A 20942-nucleotide genomic window follows, 5' to 3' on the forward strand; every position below is an offset into this window, starting at 1 on the left:
TGTGAAGAGATATTTTTTAAAAAAGAATTTTATTTTAAAACAGTTGGGCAGTTAAACTGAAGAGCTCACAAATATAGCAAGACTCTTCCCAATAAACAGTGCCTAGATCTGTTCCTCGAATCAGACAACCTACTCTGCCTCACACTACTATTTATATATATCTTATTTCTCAACCTTCCGGCCAATCAGAAGCATAGTAGAGTTCCGCTTAGGTTCCCATTTGTCCAAACTATAGTTGGCTCTCTTGTGTATTTTTATGTATTGCATAAGAAGCGTTTCAAGGAAACAATCATTATCCAAAAAACAAACACAACAAGATAGGTGACATCCACTCATGAGTAGAAAATACTTCCATGACAAGAGAAGGGAAGAGTCATAGCTCACCAGCATCTTCTTGTGCTGATGATCAAGCTGCAGGTTGAGAGAGACATCAGTCTTGTGGTGTGGGGTACAAGGCAGGGAGGAGACTCAGGAGGCATCAGGCTTTTACATTCTCTGGGGAAGACATACCCGATGATCAGATATGTTTCAGAGTAAACACAGCTTTACAAGCCTGGTGCCTGCTTCTAATTTTGCCTGATATCCGTCTCCAACAGCCCCAGATCAGTTTGCATCATACCACACAAACCAGAGCAACTCAACACGAGTGATCCAAAATGCTCCCAAATGGATTGAGTAACACTCTCACTCACTATAAGGCAGATTCTGATGTTCTCCTTTCCCTTCCCCCCTCTCTGCAGTTTTCTAAGAATTCCCAAAAACTGCTCAAGAGAGTTTCAGAACATCTTGGGAAAATATGGGAGTCACTCTGTGGATGCAGGAGAAAGAGAGTATAGGAAGGCCATTGTACAAGCAGACTTTCACTCATGCAATGCTGAGGTATCAATTTAAAGTTTTATTCCATCACAGAGTGTCAATATATTTACACCAAAAATGTTCCTATGCTGAATACAGAGAACATGATAAAAAATCTCTTATATTATTCATCTATTTTCAGATATCATTTCTCAGACCAGCACAGTGAAATTCAACCTGGCCAGAAAGACTACAGAACCTAAGTCTCAAAAGAAATGACAGTCTCTTCTACCATTTATATCTTTCTCCGTATCAGCTGCTCTCTGTTGTTCAGCTCAGGCCTCGCCACAATAATGTAGCATTTTGGGAAAAAGATGCAACCCAGCAGCCCAGCACTGGAAGCCAAGATGGAGAAGATCTCCACAGCCACCATGTATTTTCCTCTGGTGCTCAGGTACGTTGGAACAAACGAGAGCCAAACACTGCAGAAGACAAGCATGCTGAAGGCGATGAACTTGGCTTCATTGAAGCTGTCTGGCAACTTTCTGGCTAGGAAGGACACAGTGAAGCTGACTATGGCCAGGAAACCCATATAGCCCAAGACACAGTAGAACATGAGGACTGAACCTTCATTACAAAGAAATATGATTTCTTCCGTCATTGAGTGCATGTCCACATCGGGGAATGGGGGAGAGGTTGCCAGCCAGAAGACACAGATTCCTACTTGAACAATGGAGCTGGAGAGGACAATGGAATACGCCAGTTTTTTGCCTACCCATTTCCTGATTCTGGATCCTGGCTTGGTAGCCATGAATGCCAAAACCACTGATATGGTTTTGGCCAAGATACTGGAGAGGGCCACAGAGAAGACAATGCCAAAACCTGTTTGTCGGAGAAGGCAGGTTGCCTCCTTAGGTGTTCCAATGAACATCAAGGAGCAGAGAAAACACAAGAGAAGGGACGCAAGGAGAATGTAAGTGAGGCTTCTGTTGTTGGCTTTGACTATGGCAGTGTCTTTGTTCTTAATGAAGATGGCAAGCACAAGAATTGTGATCAGAGAGAATAAAACTGCAGAGAAAGTTGAAACAATGGCCAAAGTTTCATCAAAGCCCAGGAAATTTGATCTCTTTGAAATGCATTGATCCTGGTCTTCATTTGGATACTGACCTGCAGGGCACCTGACACATATTTCCATCTCTGGAAATACAATGTACAAGAAAATGAAAGAACCATGATTATGCTAAATAATTTTGTTATCAGAAATGTGGGAGATTTTATGAGACCAAACATAATTGTGCATAACTGCCAGTAAGTAACTCCTGTTAAGGGACACAGAGCTGTGAATTTCTATGAAAGGCTTTGATATCACATCTTCACTTCTCCATGGTCCTGTTTGAACCATGCAACTGACCACACACATTAGGTTGGAGCTTCCTAGCTCAGACTACATGCTCGAGTATACTCTCTGTATTTTGTAACCAAGAATACCTTGCCTGTGTTGCCTCTGCTGTTGCATTAAAGGATTTTTGTAAGTAAATCATTTCAACAGATTAATGGTTGTGTTCCATTCACTCCAAGAGGGATTGGGGAGAATTCTTAGCACTTAAAACTGGGACATTTAAAAGTCTAACAACCTATCTTTCCTATGATTTGCAAATATTGCATAGATCGGCATTTTAAATTCCACGAGGCACTGTTTTGGCTAAAGAGTGAGTCAAGCCCTTCACATTTTCTTCATTTCAGGCAGTTGTTTTTTTCCCTACACATGTCCTACACATGTTGGACTTTATTCTTAATTGGTATTCAGTAGTTATTACCCAACAAGAAGTCCACTTTGCATACTGTTTTTCACCCGGAAAAACTTCAAAACTCCTAGCCAGAATGCTTTTGCCCTAGATGCTTCAAAAATAAACCCATGTTACAAATGTGGATAAGCTACGTCATATGTTTTCACTGGTGCTTTTCTTTTTTCCTCAGAACCTCCAATACTGCATAGTTAAATGAGAGAAATCTTACAGCTGAAATCTTGGGAGCAAGAGAGGTGATTTTGACAGGACTTTCACCTTCACTCCCCCAAATCCAGCTCCTAAAGAAGGGGCCACCACTTCTATTCCACCCTAAGTTAGTCAATGTTGGTGGGAAAAGTCAATACCTCCCTTTCTAAAATATGTTCTTCCAGATTTGTTAAGGATAACATTATATTGATTTTATCTATAAACCATGAGAATAATATATCAAGCCATAATTTAACCATTTTCTCTTTCAGAAATTTAAAGGCAACAAAACTGCCCAGAATTTACTAAAATAAATTGCATAGTTTGGTATATGGTAACATGGCATCTCTCACCCTTCTCATTTGAGAACATCTCATGTGGACACGGATCACAATCATAACAGCAAAACTTCTCCCCCTCCTTCTTTCTCTTCCCATAACCAGGATAGCAGTTGGCATTACATAATGAAAGTGGCGGTTCCTATCCAAAGATATAGGATATAAGATTAGAAAATGTTTAGGATAAATTAATTTAAAATAAGGTGATTGATTAATAAATAATGTGAAATGTACAATTCATACTTACACAGGTGACACGTCCTTTGGAAGAAAACTTTCTTTTCCCTTCCAGTGAATTACAAATTTAATTATGTATTCAGTGCAGAACTGCTTCCTTCCCCCACTCACACCCCATCTTATTGGATAACTATGAATGTTGCCATTTGAGAGCCAGTGCAGTTATTTTCTCACCTGAGTGAAGCCACTGTGCCACTTGATTCTGTCTGCATTAATGGTGAGCTCTTTGCCAGGAGGGGCCTGAGGATCCAGCCTCCCCACTTTGACCCTGACATATGATCCATTTCGGAAAGTGACTAAGTTTGTAATATCAAAGCCAGCTGCTAACTCTCCATATTCATTTAATGCGATTTCATCACCAGCACTATTATTGAGTGAGATCTTCTGCAGGAATGAGTGGACCTAGATGAAAAGAGAACCACAAGGTCTATAAAGAAGGAGAAGAAGAAGAAGAGTTTGGATTTGATATCCCGCCTTTCACTCCCTTTAAGGAGTCTCAAAGCGGCTAACATTCTCCTTTCCCTTCCTCCCCCACAACAAACACTCTGTGAGGTGAGTGGGGCTGAGAGACTTCAAGGAAGTATGACTGGCCCAAGGTCACCCAGCAGCTGCATGTGGAGGAGCGGAGACGCGAACCCGGTTACCCAGGATTACGAGACTACCGCTCTTAACCACTACACCACACTGGCTGGGATAGACAGGTTGTGTGGGACTCCCTAGTCCTGAATGGAGTAATTGCTCGCCTAAAGGTTGGGTTGCCATATGTTGAGAATTTCCCAGACATATCCAGAATACTGCAGTCAGAGGTGCAGATAAATTCTGTGATGCAGGTTACTGCAGCAGCTCCATCTCTGTCTATGTTTCCTTGGTTCTACAAACACCAAGAGACAGCAGTCCAGGCTTCCTCCTTAAACTCCCCTGCTAAATACCCCTGTTTACAAGTCCTGTTCATGAGCTTCTGGTTTCGAGCTCCCAGAGACTGCAACTAGCTAAGTAGAACTGAGTAGAACTGCTTGTTCCCTTCTCCATCACTGCCACCCAGACCTTCACCGCACCTCCCTCTGTGCTTTCTTTGTGGTATATGGTATGTTGGGAACTTAAGGTTACCATTTGCAATTGGTAGCTTGAGGAATAATTAAATTAGCTTTATCTAGTTTATGACATCCGCCATCCCTGCTCACCATTCTCCACTGCAAAAGGAGAGTGTTTTTCCCCTCCTGCTCTGGCTTTTGATGGTGGTGGCAGCAGAGAAAGTTGGTTAAAGGTTGGCAAAGCTTGGGTGGGTGAGGCAGACATTTGTGTGTTGGGGAGATTGCACATTTTCTTCTTTACCTGAGTTTAATATCACAAGGCAGCCAATTGGAGGATGCGGTTTACTTTCATTTTCTTTACCTCATGGCATCCCTGCATTTTGCTAGCTCACTGTAGCATGACCCTTTTCCCCTCCTCCCAGTTGTTAAATAGCCTGGCTTTGTGTGCGGAGCTACTGTGGAAACCAGAAATTTCCATGGACACTGCATCTGGTTTTGAGAAACTACAGAAAGCCTCAAGGGTCATTTCAGACAGTTTGACGTGCACTTGACTTGGCCAATTTGTGCTGTTAACAGTAGGTAAGAGGAAAAACAGACAGGCACACTTAAGCCACAGGTTTCTTCACAAAATCTGTATCCCCAACCAAAAGTTTGTTCAGATTTATGTTACTGCTCACTGCCCCTCGCATATAACAATTGTCAATTTAATTGCCACTTGATATTTAGGACGACCCTTGGTTCTAACAGTTCAAATAGTAGCTGTTACTTGAGAGATATTAGTATTTCAAGTATTATTATTATAATATAAAATAAAACCAAAAGCAATAACCCAATAAACCCAACTGGAGTTGCTGTTAGTTTCTTGCTTATGAAAGCATATGTCATTTAAATTATTTTTATTCATTTTCTAATACCCAACTTGGATACCACAACATTACTTGAAATTTATTTTTAGTTATCGAGGTCTATTCTTTTATTTCTTTACTTATAGTGCATTGCCAAAACACATAATACAATCAAGGCAGTGCATAACACTGAACACTTTGTAAACTGAACATTTTCTAGCAGGAAACTCTACCTGCCAAGGTTCCAAATTTTGGGAAGAGAGTCTGTCTCCACCTTCTATTCTTTTGTGGATGGTTCTAGTTGAATACATAATCTGTAAGGCATGTGCCAAAGCATAGACAGCATTATAGATACTGTAGCTGTGGCCAGTCATGCTCATTTCAAAATATGGTGCAGGAAGGCTCTCCAGCTTCTCCTCTCCAGTACATGTGACATAAAAGTATTTTGACGCAGTGGAGTTTGAAAGTGAACAACCAAATGCTTGTTCCCATAAATCTTTGATAAAACCATCACCATCTTCCCAATAAGGGTTTACTTGTTGAAGAAAGCTTTGGAAGCTGTGAGTCTCCTTGGAGTGGATAGCAAAGGAGAGAGCACCATGGAACATTTGTAAGTTACAGTCTAAATCTTTTTGAAACATATCTAATGTGAAATCGATTTGAGCTGTTGTAATCCACACTTTTCCTTCCGGTAATTTAATATATTGAAGATATATTAGTTGAGCTACCATCATTGTCTTTGCAACATTTAACAGCCATGCAATAGATTGACTTTCTCCATATACAACAACAGATTTGGCTTTGCTCATTATGAAAACTCGTGTGAATAACTTTGAGAAACGCACCACATCATCTACCATATCTAGCATGTTACTGTTGAAATGCACATGGTACTCAGTCGTTTCTGTGAATTCTGAACAGATTCCATTCTTGAAAAGCATTGGCTCAATAGTCTGTAAGAAACGTTCTCCAGATTCATTGGCTGGAGTGAGGAGCCCAACCCATTTCCATCCGAAATACAAAAGTAACTGGATAATTCCCTGATACTGAAGTCCTTCATTGGGGACCATGCGGTAAAAGGAAGAGAAATTGATTTGATTATCCATGGCTCTTTGAAATGAACCATATGAAATCTGAAAAAAAGAAAAAGCCAAACTGTCCAACTGGAAACAAGAACTCACAACACACCCATTTTATCTGAATATAAATCTTATTTTACCAAATTTGCTCATTTTAGGGACAACACCAATCTCTTTACGTAGAGAAATGCACACAAGTAATTGTGCTTAATAATTTCTGTATTTATTCATTCATAATATTATTGAGTCATCACATTTGTACACATTTACTGTCTCTAAGTATTTGGCGCATTTATTATTGCTGGTTGTTACTACTTTCTTCACTAAGAGCAGATTGAGCAAAACTCCAATGTGGAGCTGGAGCAACAGAAACCACTGATCCTGATCTTTTGTTCTATAATCCTTATAGTGATGGTAGAGAGAAGTTGATTCTCCATCTATTAAGAACTCTCCTGAAAAGGTATTCTGGGAACTCCAGAAGATCTCTGGAAGGGTATGTATGTTGTAGGTCTGTGAGCGCAATAAACCATATATCAGGAAAATACAAAAATGGTATGGCAATCATTGCCAGCAAAATTAGAGCAATTAATTTGAACTCAAACAATGCTGCGCAACAGCACAAAATAGTCTTCTCAATTAACCTCTGAAAATCAACTGAATAACATCATACATCCCCACGTAGGAAATCTCATAATTCTTATGGAGAGAGACATTCTTAGTTGTACATACTTCCAGGGAGGAGATGACGCACAGAACATCTTCTGTTGACAACTTGTTGCCAGAGATAATTGTGTGGTGACTCGCGATAGCCAATACCTGGATGTGGAATTTGGTCTGGACATTTGGTCCTGAAGATTGGGGAAATGCTGCTTTGTAGAAGGAGGAACAGCTGGATGTCACCCTAGAGTGAATACTCTGTATAATAATTTTTGTGACAGGTGGAAAATGGGGGCCTTCCTCTTTTATTTCATCTCTCCCTCTCCCCTACAACTAAACAACAACAACACACATGAAGGTGATGGATGGTTAGTGAAGGACCCTGTGTGAAAGGCAAAGAAGGGAAGATCTCCAAGGGTGGGACACTGGGAGAAAAAAAAGAAAAGCTCAGAGTTGAGGGCTGAGGGGATCCACCCCTTTCTGTTTGAGACAAGGGTTATGGTCTGAGCCAGCTGAACCTCAAGCAACAGCTAAGGATCCAGGAGTACCCACAATCTATTAGCCGCTCCTTCAGAGAGAATGTAACCCAGCAAGAGCAGGCCACCTCCCACTCATCTGGCCAGTTTATTGGCTCTCAGCCAGTCCATTACTGAGGCATGACATTGGTCCAGAACATCCACTGCAGATGTAAAGAGAAGTAGAGCTACGTGCTATCAGTATATTGCTGACAACGTACTCCAAAACTCTGGATGACCCCACTCAGTGGTTTTGTGTAGATTTTAAACAGCTTGGGATATAAGGAACCCAAAATGAAGGCTCCACATGCCTCCGGAAATGACCACCCAGATAGGACTGGTACCACCTCAAAGAAGTTCTGTCCACCCACAATTCGGAAAGCTGTTCCAGAAGGACACCATGCTTGAGGGTATTGAAAACCACTGAGAGGTTGAGGAGAATTAACAGGGACACGTTTCTCCTGTCTCTCTAGTCAATATGTCCTGAACAATTTATGCCTTTGCAAGTGAATATCAACACCATGAATTAGGATTGGACTCGATGGCCCTTGTGGTCTCTTCCAACTCTGTGATTCTATGATTCATGCAGCTAGGGCAATGTTTTCAAGATTATTGTAATGTGAATCCATTAAGATGTCCTATTAGTCAAACTGGCCCCCCTTGGAAAAATCTTCCATTATGTGTATTAAACACATATACTTTAGAATCTGGGTCCTCTCATATGCCTTATCGGGTACTCATAGTATGAATCCCCCCAATATATTCATATATTGCAACCCTTTTACTTTTTCCATTTTACAACTTCATATTTATAAATCAGCAGCTTCCTAGTGAAAGGAGAGAAGAGTGAATTACAGCATGAAATATCCATATATTTTTAATATCCATATTCTACCTGTGGAATCTTGTAAAGACCTAAGACATCTGCCATGGATGAGGAGGTGTCAGAGCTAAGTCCCCCAATGACTCCTACTACATTTTTCTGAATGCCACATAAGTAGTTGGGGACAAAGTGATGCGATTTAAAGAACAGATCCAGAATGGTTTGGTAGGTCATCTTTGAATCAAAATAGCTATCATAGATGTGGAATCCAAGAGTGACATTGGGCAAGATCTTGGTGTTCTCATTGATCTCGTCAACAGCAAACACCAAGGCAAGGATGTGTTGGTAGAACTTGGTTATCACCCTGCAAATGAAGTGAGTTACCATTTCATGAGGGAATTAAACAGTGCATGAAATTCAGAATGGAAAGATTCACCTGCCTGCCTTTCCATCTCTATCTTGGCTTCTTAAAAGAAGTTGTAGTCAATTGACTGAGGAGGTGTGGGGATCGATCAAAGCCTTGTTGCAGGATGGAGAGACACCATCTTCCTTGAAGCAGGAAATGGTGTCCCCTCCTTCAGAGACTTGCCCAGAATCAAAAAAATGTTAAACAACCATTGCCAAGTGGCAAATATTCCACTCTGGGATGCTTGGCAGAGATTGAATATCTGGATCCTTTTTCAGTCTGGCTTCTAAGAAGTTTTAAGGGCCTTCTCTGTAGCAACCCCCAAGGTATGGAATCACCTCCCCACATAAGCATGTCTGGCACATTCAGTACCTAGGATTCGGGAAACACTGCAGATGTACCTCGTCCTAACATTTGAGACCTGTGAATTTTCCAGGATCGACCCTCTTCCTGTGACACTATTGCTTGAATACTGAAATTTAAAATGTTGTGCCCCACTCTGGCTCTTGATTGACTGTTTAATGAACACTGCCTAATTAATTTTCCTGAGTTCTAGTATTCTGAGTGAGGGAGACAACTTTTCCCTACTGACTGTCTCCACATCATACATAACCTTAAACATATTGTCACCTCTTGCATGCCTTTTCTCTAATTTAAAAAGGGGGAGATGTTCTAGCTCTTTTATCATTCTGAAGGTAATTTCTAAAGCTTTTCCAACAATAAATCTTTTTAGGTGAGATGACCAGAGCTGTTCACAGCATTCTAAGTGTGGTCACACCAGAGATTAGTAGAATTGCATTGTGATATTGAAGTTCTGTTTCCAGTCCATTGAGTGCTTCTTGCTAGAATGAATTTGCCATTTTCACAGCTGCTGCACACTGGGTGCACATTTTCGCTGAGGTATCCACTACGCCTCCAAGGTCTCATTCCTGGTCAGTTGCCACTAATTGAAATGCCCAACGTTTATTTGTAAAATTAATATATATTTTTCCTGAATAAGTCTAATCTTACACTTCCTTACACTGAATTGCGTTTCCCAGTTTACTTGCCATGCACCTAGTCTGCAGGGATTATTTTGGACTGCTTTGGGCTCTATAGTTGTTTTTTTTAATAGCAACTGAACATTTGGATGTAATCAGCAAACTTGAGTACCTCACTGCTTGGCTGTACGTTAGAGGGTATTTTTTTTAAAAAAATGTTGCCCACTTTTTCTTTTCCTGCTCTCTCTTCTCTGTGTCTGTCCAGAAAAATGTGAATCTTTCTTCATCTTAATTGACAGCTTAGGCATAGTCTACAGTTTATGTAAGTATATTTCTCATTAAAAAAATTGTCTGTTTGCTCTTTTAAAATGTTCTAACCCCCCCCCCCCAAGCAATCAATGTCCTTTTCTGTAAGATATTAACATATAAAGAAAACATAAAATACGGTTAATGACCATTTACTTACACTGGGATGTCAATAAAGTCCTGAGAAGGGTGTTTCTTGAAGGAAAGGTAGGGGAATGAGTAACGGATAAGAGACGCTATTCCACCAATGACAAGGTCACCTCCTTCATACCACTCATGTGTAATATCCACAGGATTATTTCCACTGCAAACAACAGTATGCACTTGGGGCACCATGTTGGGAAGCTGGAGGAGAAGCAGCAGCAGCAACAACATCCTGATCACAAATATCCTTCTACACATATATTGTCCTTTATCTCTCTACAATATTGTTATTATCATCAGCCTGACCTGTATAGGAAGGATTTGGCGACAGCCAACTCTGGCAATGAGGTACGTAAATGGACATGTATCCACCTTCTCATTAACTTCAGCACTGTCACAAAAAATTCTGTGAATTCCAAATAAGCTACAGTTATTTGAAATCTGACCTATATAATGCAAGAGGGGAAAAGATTGAAATAGCAGAGCCTATTTTGATTTTTTATTTCCCATTCTGCCTTGTGAAGCTTTGCCAGGTGGATTGATTATAATCATTTTATAATTACAGGGGAGATAATCATTTGTGTAATATTTTTCGACTCTGGTGAATCATCAGTAGGAGAACAGCCAAAGTAAACATATCTGTCATATCACAGAATCATAGGCTAGGAAGAGACCTCCAAGGTCATCAAAGTAAAAAACCCATTTATGGTCAGGCATAATACCCATTTTTTAGGGACGCGGGTGGCGCTGTGGGTAAATCCTCAGCACCTAGGGCTTGCCGGTTGCATGGTCAGCAGTTCGAATCCCCGCGGCGGGGTGAGCTCCCGTCCTTCGGTCCCAGCTCCTGCCCACCTAGCAGTTCGAAAGCGCCCCTAAAGTGCAAGTAGATAAATAGGTACCGCTTTCTAGCGGGAAGGTAAACGGCGTTTCCGTGTGCTGCTCTGGTGCCAGCTCGTCAGAGCAGCTTCGTCACGCTGGCCACGTGACCCGGAAGTGTTTCTGGACAGTGCTGGCCCCCGGCCTCTTAAGTGAGATGGGCACACAACCCCAGAGTCGGACACTACTGGCCCGTACGCGCAGGGGGTACCTTGACCTTTTATAATACCCATTTATGCTCTTCCTATAATACCCTGCTTAACACACACTCTCCTATGTAACATTGATCAGACACTCCCATCCACCCTACCAAGTGGATATTTTGGGGAAATGTGGGAGAGAGTCGTAACCATATCCAGATATTGGGACCCAAGCCAATACAGTCTAACCCCTTTTGAAAAAACAAACAAAGAATGAAGCAATGTGACATGCATGATCACATCTCTGCCATCATTCTCTCACTCTGGGGGAAAATGTAATTCAGATGAATGACAGGGTGGTCCCATCCATGTAAACAAATGATAGACAATGTTGTTCCCTCTGGATTTTGCTGCATTACAGCTTCCTTCATCCCTGATAATAATGGTTTGTTGTAAATGGATGGGAGTTGTAGTTCAGCGACAACTGGAGGGGAACAGATTGACTACCTCTGGTGTAAGGGAAAGTTTCTGGTGTAGAAATAGACTTCCTCTCTGATGTGATCTTTATCTGCCAGGGATGTGTCATATAACAGATCGTTTTGAGTCTGGCGCACTTGCTAAGGCAAGAACCATGATTTCCCGACTCCTATGCAAACCTCACATCAGTCCAGAAATGAGATTCAAGGAGTTTAGGTGTTCTGGTTCACCCTGAGAGCTTTTAGATTGGTTTGAGGTGTGTCACATGATGCGTCATGTGATGCTGCCTGGCATGTGCTGGGTAGGGGCGGAACACACAGAAGGCAATCTCTGTGCTTGCTCGTCCCAGCCCGGCTATTGGGCTACCAGACTGCTGGGCTGCGGCTGGGACGAGTGAAGCAAGATCATACATGCTTGTCCCAGCTACCACATGGCTCCGGGGCTGCCAGGCAGAAGCTGGGGCTGGGGTGTGTGGAGAGCGCCCAGCCGTGGTGGGGCGTGGCATCCCCCTAAACATTGGGGAAGCTGAAGCCCCCTCTGCCCCCTATACCTGGTGCCACTGATTGTTCTTGAGTCCTTACCAGAGCAGAAAGTGAATCTCTTCATTGCCCAACTGCCTCCACTTAGTGGTCTTTAACTCCTTTAGTTTCTGGACTCACTAAGCCAACCATATACACTGGTTTGGTTGCTATTGCAATTAGGCAGAGGGTGGGTAATAAGGCATCAAAATTGAACTAAAACACAATTAGCTTTTAATACAGGTGCTTTTGTAATGTGGCAATAGACACAATGACTGTGAAGAGATATTTTTTAAAAAAGAATTTTATTTTAAAACAGTTGGGCAGTTAAACTGAAGAGCTCACAAATATAGCAAGACTCTTCCCAATAAACAGTGCCTAGATCTGTTCCTCGAATCAGACAACCTACTCTGCCTCACACTACTATTTATATATATCTTATTTCTCAACCTTCCGGCCAGTCAGAAGCATAGTAGAGTTCCGCTTAGGTCCATTTGTCCAAACTATAGTTGGCTCTCTTGTGTATTTTTATGTATTGCATAAGAAGTGTTTCAAGGAAACAATCATTATCCGAAAAACAAACACAACAAGATAGGTGACATCCACTCGTGAGTAGAAAATACTTCCATGACAAGAGAAGGGAAGAGTCACAGCTCACCAGCATCTTCTTGTGCTGATGATCAGGTTGAAAGAGACATCAGTCTTGTGGTGTGGGGTACAAGGCAGGGAGGAAACTTAGGAGGCATCCAGCTTTTACATTCTCTGGGGAAGACATACCTGATGATCAGATATGTTTCAGAGTAAACATAGCTTTTCCAGCCTGGTGCCTGCTTCTAATTTTGCCTGATATCCGTCTCCAACAGCCCCAGATCAGTTTGCATCATACAACACAAACCAGAGCAACTCAACACGAGTGATCCAAAATCCTCCCAAATAGATTGAGTAACACTCTCAGTCACTATAAGGCAGATTCTGATGTTCTCCTTTCCCTTTCCCCCTCTCTGCAGTTTTCTAAGAATTCCCAAAAACTGCTCAAGAGAGTTTCAGAACATCTTGGGAAAATATGGGAGTCACTCTGTGGATGCAGGAGAAAGAGAGTATAGGAAGGCCATTGTACAAGCAGACTTTCACTCATGCAATGCTGAGGTATCAGTTTAAAGTTTTATTCCATCACAGAGTGTCAATATATTTACACCAAAAATGTTCCTATGCTGAATACAGAGAACATGATAAAAAAATCTCTTATATTATTCATCTATTTTCAGATATCATTTCTCAGACCAGCACAGTGAAACTCAACCTGGCCAGAAAGACTACAGAACCTAAGTCTCAAAAGAAATGACAGTCTCTTCTACCATTTATATCTTTCTCCGTATCAGTTGTTCTCTGTTGTTCAGGTCGGGCCTTGCCACAATAATGTAGCATTTTGGGGAAAAGATGCAACCCAGCAGCCCAGCACTGGAAGCCAAGATGGAGAAGATCTCCACAGCCACCATGTATTTTCCTCTGGTGCTCAGATAAGTTGGAACAAACGAAAGCCAAACACTGCAAAAGACTAACATGCTGAAGGTGATGAACTTGGCTTCATTGAAGCTGTCTGGCAACTTTCTGGCTAGGAAGGCCACAGTGAAGCTGACAGTGGCCAGGAAGCCCATGTAGCCCAAAACACAATAGAACATGAAGACTGACCCTTCATTACAAAGAAATATGATTTCTTCAGTCATTGAGTGCATGTCCACATCTGGGAATGGGGGAGAGGTTGCCAGCCAGAAGACACAGATTCCTACTTGAACAATGGAGCTGGAGAGGACAATGGAATACGCCAGTTTTTTGCCTACCCATTTCCTGATTGTGGATCCTGGCTTGGTAGCTATGAACGCCAAAACCACCGATATGGTTTTGGCCAAGATGCTGGAGAGGGCCACAGAGAAGACAATGCCAAAACTTGTTTGTTGGAGAAAGCAGGTTGCCTGCTTAGGTGTTCCAATGAACATCAAGGAGCAGAGAAAACACAAGAGGAGGCAGAGGAGGAGAATGTAAGTGAGGCTTCTGTTGTTGGCTTTGACGATGGCAGTGTCCCTGTGCTTAATGAAGATGCCAAGCACAATAATTGTGATCAGAGAGAATATAAGTACAGAGAAAGTTGAAACAATTGCCAAAGTTTCATCAAAGCCCAGGAAATTTGGTCTCTTTGAAATGCATTGATCCTGGTCTTCATTTGGATACTGACCTGCAGGGCACCTGACACATATTTCCATCTCTGTAAATACAATGTACAAGAAAAATGAAAGAACCATGATTATGCTAAATAATTTTGTTATCAGAAATGTGGGAGATTTTATGAAACTAAGCATAATTGTGCATAACTGCCAGTAAGTAACCCCTGTTAAGGGAAACAGAGCTGTAAGTTACTATAAAGAGTGAGTCAAGCCCTTCACATTTTCTTCAATTCAGGCAGCTGTTTTTTTCTTTGTAGTTCCCTACACATGTTGGACTTTATTCTTAATTGGTATTCAGTAGTTATTACCCAACATGAAGTCCACTTTGCATACTGTTTTTCACCTGGAAAAACTTCAAAACTCCTAGCCCGAATGCTTTCCCCCTAGATGCTTCACAAATAAACCCATGTTACAAATGTGGATAAGCTATATGTTTTCACTGGTGCTTTTCATTTTTCCTCAGAACCTCCAATACTGCATAGTTAAATGAGAGAAATATTACAGCTGAAATCTTGGGAGCAATAGAGGTGATTTTGACAGGATTTTCACCCTCACTCCCCCAAATCCAGCTCCTAAAGAAGGGGCCACCACTTCTATTCCACCCTAAGTTAGTCAATGTTGGTGGGAAAAGTCAATACCTCCCTTTCTAAAATATGTTTTTCCAGATTTGTTAAAGATAACATTATATTGATTTTATCTTTAATCAAGAGAATAATATATCAAGTCACAATTTAAACATTTTCTCTTCCAGAAATTTAAAGACAACAAAACTGCCCAGAATTTACTAAAATATATTGTATAGTTTGGTATATGCTAACACAGCATCTCTCACCCTTCTCATTTGAGAACATCTCATGTGGACACGGATCACAATCATAACAGCAAAACTTCTCCCCCTCCTTCTTTCTCTTCCCATAACCAGGACGGCAGTTGGCATTACATAATGAAAGCGGTGGTTCCTATCCAAAGATATAAGAAAAGGTTAATATTAAGAAAATGTTTGGGGCAAATAAATCTAACATAAGGTGATCTATCAGTAAATAATGTGAAATCCATATTCACACAGGTGAAACGTCCTTGGGAAGAAAACTTTCCTTTCCCTTCCAGTGAATTACAAATTTAATTATGTATTCAGTGCAGAACTGCTTCCTTCCCCCACTCACACCCCATCTTATTGGATAACTATGAATGTTGCCATTTGAGAGCCAGTGCAGTTATTTTTTCACCTGAGTGAAGCCACTGTGCCATTTGATTCTGTCCGCATTGATGGTGAGCTCTTTGCCAGGAGGGGCCTGAGGATCCAGCCTCCCCACTTTGACCCTGACATATGACCTGTTTCGGAAAGTGACTAAATTTGTAATATCAAAGCCAGCTGCTAACTCTCCATATTCATTTAATATGATTTCATCACCACCACTGTTGTTGAATGAGATCCTCTTCAGAAACGAGTGGACCTAGATGAAAAGAGAACCACAAGGTCTATAAAGGCAGGAGAAGGACAGTTGTGTGTGGGACTCCCCAGTCCAGAAGGGAGTAACTGTGTCCCTAAAGGTTGGGTGTCCAGAATTTCTGTAATCTCTAAAAAGGTCCAGGGAAATCCATACGTATGGCAACCCACATTGGTATTGCTGTAATATTTTGATTTGTGTGAAATTGGCAAAAAAGCTCAATAACTCTTGGTAAAGCTTTTCTGCCTGGATCTTCACTGTTTGAAATATAGCAAACTTCAGTTCTTAAGTATTACTATTATTATTATTTCATCTTATACACTGCCCTATACCCGGAATCTAACGGCGGTTATATATAAAATCAAACCAAAAGCACATAAAATATAAAATCAAACCAAAAGCACATAATAAATTATGGCACACTTAAGCCACACGTTTCTAAACAAAATCTGTATCCCCAACCAAAAGATGGTTCAGATTTATGTTACTGCCCACCACCCCTAGCATATAACAATTGTCAATTTAATTGCCGCTTGATATTTAGGACAACCCTTGGTTCTAACATTTCAAATAGAAGCTGTTACTTTAGAGATATTAGTGTTTCAAGTATTATTATTATAATATAAAATCAAACCAAAAGCAATAACCCAATAAACCCAAACGGAGTTGCTGTTAGTTTATTGCTTATGAAAGCACATGTCATTTAAATTATTTTTATTCATTTTCTAATACCCAACTTGGATACCACAATATTAATTAAGGTTTATTTTTATCGAGGTCTGTTCTTTTATTTCTTTACTTATAGTGCATTGCCAACACACGTAATACAATCAAGGCAGTGCACAACACTGAACACTTCATAAACCGAACACTTTCTAGCAGGAAACTCTACCTGCCAAGGTTCCAATTTTTGATGAGAGAGTCTGTCTCCACTGTCTGTTCTTTTGTGGATGGTTCTAGCTGAATACATGATCTGTAAGGCATGTGCCAAAGCATAGACAGCATTATAGATACTGTAGCTGTGGCCGGTCATGCTCATTTCAAAATATGGTGCAGGAAGGCTCTCCAGCTTCTCCCCTCCGGTACATGTGCCATCAATGTATTTTGACACAGAGGCATTTGAAACTGAACAACCAAATGCTTGTTCCCATAAATCTTTGATAAAACCATTTCTATCTTCCCAATAAGGGTTTACTTGTTGAAGAAAGCTTTGGAAGCTGTGAGTCTCCTTGGAGTGGATAGCAAAGGAGATAGCACCATGGAACATTTGTAAGTTAAAGTCAAAATCTTTTTGAAACTTATCTAATATGAAATCAAATTGAGCTGTTGTAATCCACACTTTTCCTTCAGGTAACTTAATATGTTGATGATACATTAGCAGAATTATCTTCATTGTCTTTTCAGTCCTTAACAGCCATGCAATAGTTTGACTTTCTCCATATATAACAACAGCATTTGCTTTGCTCATTATGAAAACTCGTGTGAATAGCTTTGAGAAATGCACCAAATCGTCTACCATATTAAGCATATTATGTTTGAAATGCAGATGGTACTCAATCGTTTCGGTGAATGCTGAACAGATCTGATTCTTGAAAAGCATTGGCTCAATAGTCTGTAGGAAACGTTCTCCAGCTTCATTATCTGTAGTGATGAGCCCAACCCATTTCCATCTGAAATACAAAAGTAACTGGATAATTCCCTGATACTGAAGTCCTTCATTGGGGACCATGCGGTAAAAGGAAGAGAATTTGATTTGATTATCCACGGCTCTTTGAAATGAACCATATGAAATCTGAAAAAAAGAAAAAGCCAAACTGTTCAAGTGGAAACAAGAACTTACAATGCACTCATTTATCTGAATATAAATCCTATATACCCAAATGTACTCATATTAGGGGCAATGCCAATCTCTGTACATGGAAAAATGCACAGAAATAATTGCACTTATTAATTTCTGTAGCTATTGATTCTTAATATTATTGAGTCATCACATTTGTGCACATTGATTGTACAAATCCAAGTATTTGGTGCATTTATTATTTTTGGTTGTTACTGCTTTCTGCACTAAGTGGATGATTTAACAAAACTCCAATGTGGAGCTGGAGCAACAGAAACCACTGATCCTGCTCTTTTGTTCTATAACCCTTATAGCAGGGGTCAGCAACACTGTATGTTGTAGCAGGATTGGTATCTGAGAGCAGCAAGGAAGTAAAGAATTTCCCTGAGCATCCTGGGTACTTATGAAGTAGTGGGGAAATCAGGCTAATACAAATGTCTCTGTAATATAGGCCCTGGAGAAGGACATGCTCTACTGTTTCTATTTGTCCTGAGTCACAGGGGCATTGTCTCTCCAGGTAGGCAATTTTCCTGTATTGACCTTCAATAACGGCCGAGGGTAGGGCATGACATTGAGCCAGGGTGAAAGCCCTTCGGTGTTTAGGGACTTTGAGTTTACTTAGATATGCTATAGGGGAGGCAAAGTACCTGGTGGATTCCTTGGCAAGAAATGTTGGAGTCCTGGCTCTCTGTGTCTACTACACATGTTTAATGAGTGCTTTAGCCTGAACATATCCCATGCTAAGTAGAAGACCTGGAAAGAAGCCCAGGGATGAGATTTTAGTTGCCACTGCCTTTTTCCACGTGGATTGAAAATCATCATTCATAGTTAGTGGGGCAAGGCCATGTGGAAATTAAGATAGTTTAAGCCAGTCATTGAGTCTGGTCACCCACACTCTAGCCTCCACTTTTGTGAAGCCTGTCTCAAGTCTCAGAGTAGCATTAGAGACACATTTTGGGACTTGAAGGACTGACCTTAGAAATTTGGATTGCACAAGTTCTAGTGGTGCAAAATTGGAAAAGAGAAGTTGTGCTATAGGCTTGGCTTTAAATAATTTGAGTGCTGCTGGTATATAAGGACAACCTCTTGTTTTAAAAAAATTAAGAATTGCTGGTAAGCTTCTCCGAACAATTTCAGCAGCATAGTCCCCATGGGCTTTCCTACTGACAGTAGAATGGAAGACTACCCCTAGGTATTTGAAGCAGGAGACCTGCTCAATCTTGTGGCCATCTATGCTCCAGGAGTGGCTCCTAGGCCTTTTGGCAAATGCCATGATTTTAGTTTTCTGATAATTAAGTTCTAGGTGGTCCTCCTTACAGTACTATATTAATGTTCTCAGAGATCTTTTGAGGCCAAAAGGTGTTCTTGAAAGTATTGCTGCATCATCTGCATAGAACAGGACAGAGATGTGTCTTCCAGTTAGTTTTGGGGAGTGAAAGTTTATGTTTTGGAGATGGTCCACCATGGAGATGATATAGAAATTAAATAAGAGTGGGGCCAGTATGCAACCTTGCTTGACACCTTTCTCAGTTTCAATGACATTGGTGAAATGGCCCCGAGGGTTCAATAAACATGTACTGAAAGATTGTTGGACACTCATACACATTGTTGGATGCCCATGTTATAACTTCCCAATATATGCATATATTGCAGCCTCTTCTACTCCTTTCATTTAAGCAGTCCATATTCATGAATCAGCAGATTAATAGAGGAAGAAAAAGGGAAGTGTTTATTTTTGTGTGAAATCTCTCCCACCGCCCCCCAAATTCTACCTGTGGAATCTTGTGAAGACCTAAGATGTCCGCCATGGATGAGGAAGTGTCAGAGCTAAGTCCCCCAATGACTCCTACTACATTTTTCTGAATGCCACATATGTAGTTGGGGACAAAGTTATGTGATTTAAAGAGCAGATCCAGAGTGTTTCGGTAGGTCATCCTTGAATCAAAATAGCTATCATAGATGTGGAATCCAAGAGTGGCATTGGGCAAGATCTTGGGATTCTCATTGATCTCGTCAACAGCAAACACCAAGGCCAGAACGTGCTGGTAGAACTTTGTAATCACCCTGCAAATGAAGTGAGTTACTGTTTCACGAGGGGATTAAACAGTGAATGAAATCTAGATCTGAAAGATTCACCTGCCTGCCTATAATGAAAGGGCACAGCTAGAAAATTTAGTCATGAATGAAGTCTTATTAACATTATTTATTATTATTATCAAAATTTCTATACCGTCTTTAATCTGAGGATCAGAGGGTGGTTTGCCATAAAAAACAACAGCACCAAAATAGGCATGACCACTTATTTACTATATTTTTATACCATTTTTTATCAAGGAAGCTCAGATCCCTTTATCCTTGAATCCTAACAACAACTCCTAGCCTGTAGGTGACCCAAAAAATGGAGATATGAACCAAGAGCGCTTGTGTGCAGGTCTGTGTCTGAAGAAACAGAAGGGCTGGTGGTTGGAGCACTGCCACGTAAATCATGGCATCAATCATGTATGTGTGAGACTGTATTAGGACACTGCAATGTGGTAGTAGCATTGGCGCAGAAAGCTTACCTTTCTGCCATGACTGTGTTCACAAGTAGCCATCTGACAGAGCTTTTCCAAGTGGTGAATGGCCAAGAGGGGTGTTTCTTTGACATCTTCAGAAGCCTGGTGTAATGATTTTAAGGCAATTTAGAGGAAAAATCTCTCAAATTTAGGCAAGTCAAATGGTATGCAGTGGGCTGCCTGTTCCAACTTTACTGAATCCACATTGCCTATTGCTTTTTATAAAATAGGTTCTAAACCCACCCCACCATCGCCCAAAAAGCACACATAAAATAATGTTAACGACCATTTACTTACACTGGGATGTCAATAAATTCCTGAGAAGGGTGTTTGTTGAAGGAAAGGTAGGGGAATAAGTAAAAGATATGAGATGCTATTCCACCAATGACAAGGTCACCTTCTTCATACCATTCATGTGGAATATCTACAGGATTATTTCTACTGCAAACAACAGTATGCACTTTGGGCACCATGTTGGGAAGCAGCAAGAGAAGCAGAAGCCGTAACATATTGATCACAAATATCCTTCTACACATATATTCTCCTTTATCTCTCTACAATGTTGTCACTATCATCAGCCTGACCTGAATAGGAAGGATTTGGTGACAGCCAACTCTGGCAATGCAGTACGTAAATGGACAGGTATCCACCTTCTCATTAACTTCAACACTGTCACGAAAAATTCAGTGAATCCCAAATAAGCTACAGTGATTTGAAATCTG

General features: G+C 40.8%; 2 protein-coding genes across 2 annotated transcripts; both read right to left on the reverse strand.

Annotated features, from left to right (window-relative positions):
- Positions 1-1090: 1090 nt before the first annotated feature.
- LOC310830764 (vomeronasal type-2 receptor 26-like) lies at positions 1091-10342 on the reverse strand (the record flags this gene model as incomplete). The annotated part of the gene is made up of 7 exons (XM_083710604.1): positions 1091-1992; positions 3143-3269; positions 3539-3766; positions 6086-6373; positions 6590-6829; positions 8387-8678; positions 10167-10342. The coding sequence occupies 7 exons, from the start codon at positions 10340-10342 to the stop codon at positions 1091-1093; spliced, it is 2253 nt and encodes a 750-aa protein (XP_083566730.1).
- Positions 10343-13519: 3177 nt separating this feature from the next.
- On the reverse strand, positions 13520-20693 carry LOC310830765 (vomeronasal type-2 receptor 26-like; the record flags this gene model as incomplete). Its single annotated transcript, XM_083710605.1, has 6 exons — positions 13520-14421; positions 15213-15339; positions 15607-15834; positions 17345-17620; positions 19438-19729; positions 20518-20693. 6 exons carry the CDS (start codon positions 20691-20693, stop codon positions 13520-13522), a joined length of 2001 nt encoding a protein of 666 aa, XP_083566731.1.
- Positions 20694-20942: the final 249 nt, after the last annotated feature.

The sequence above is a fragment of the Podarcis gaigeae genome, assembly GCF_964106915.1.
Source record: "Podarcis gaigeae genome assembly, chromosome: 13".
Taxonomy (NCBI): Eukaryota; Metazoa; Chordata; class Lepidosauria; order Squamata; family Lacertidae; genus Podarcis; species Podarcis gaigeae.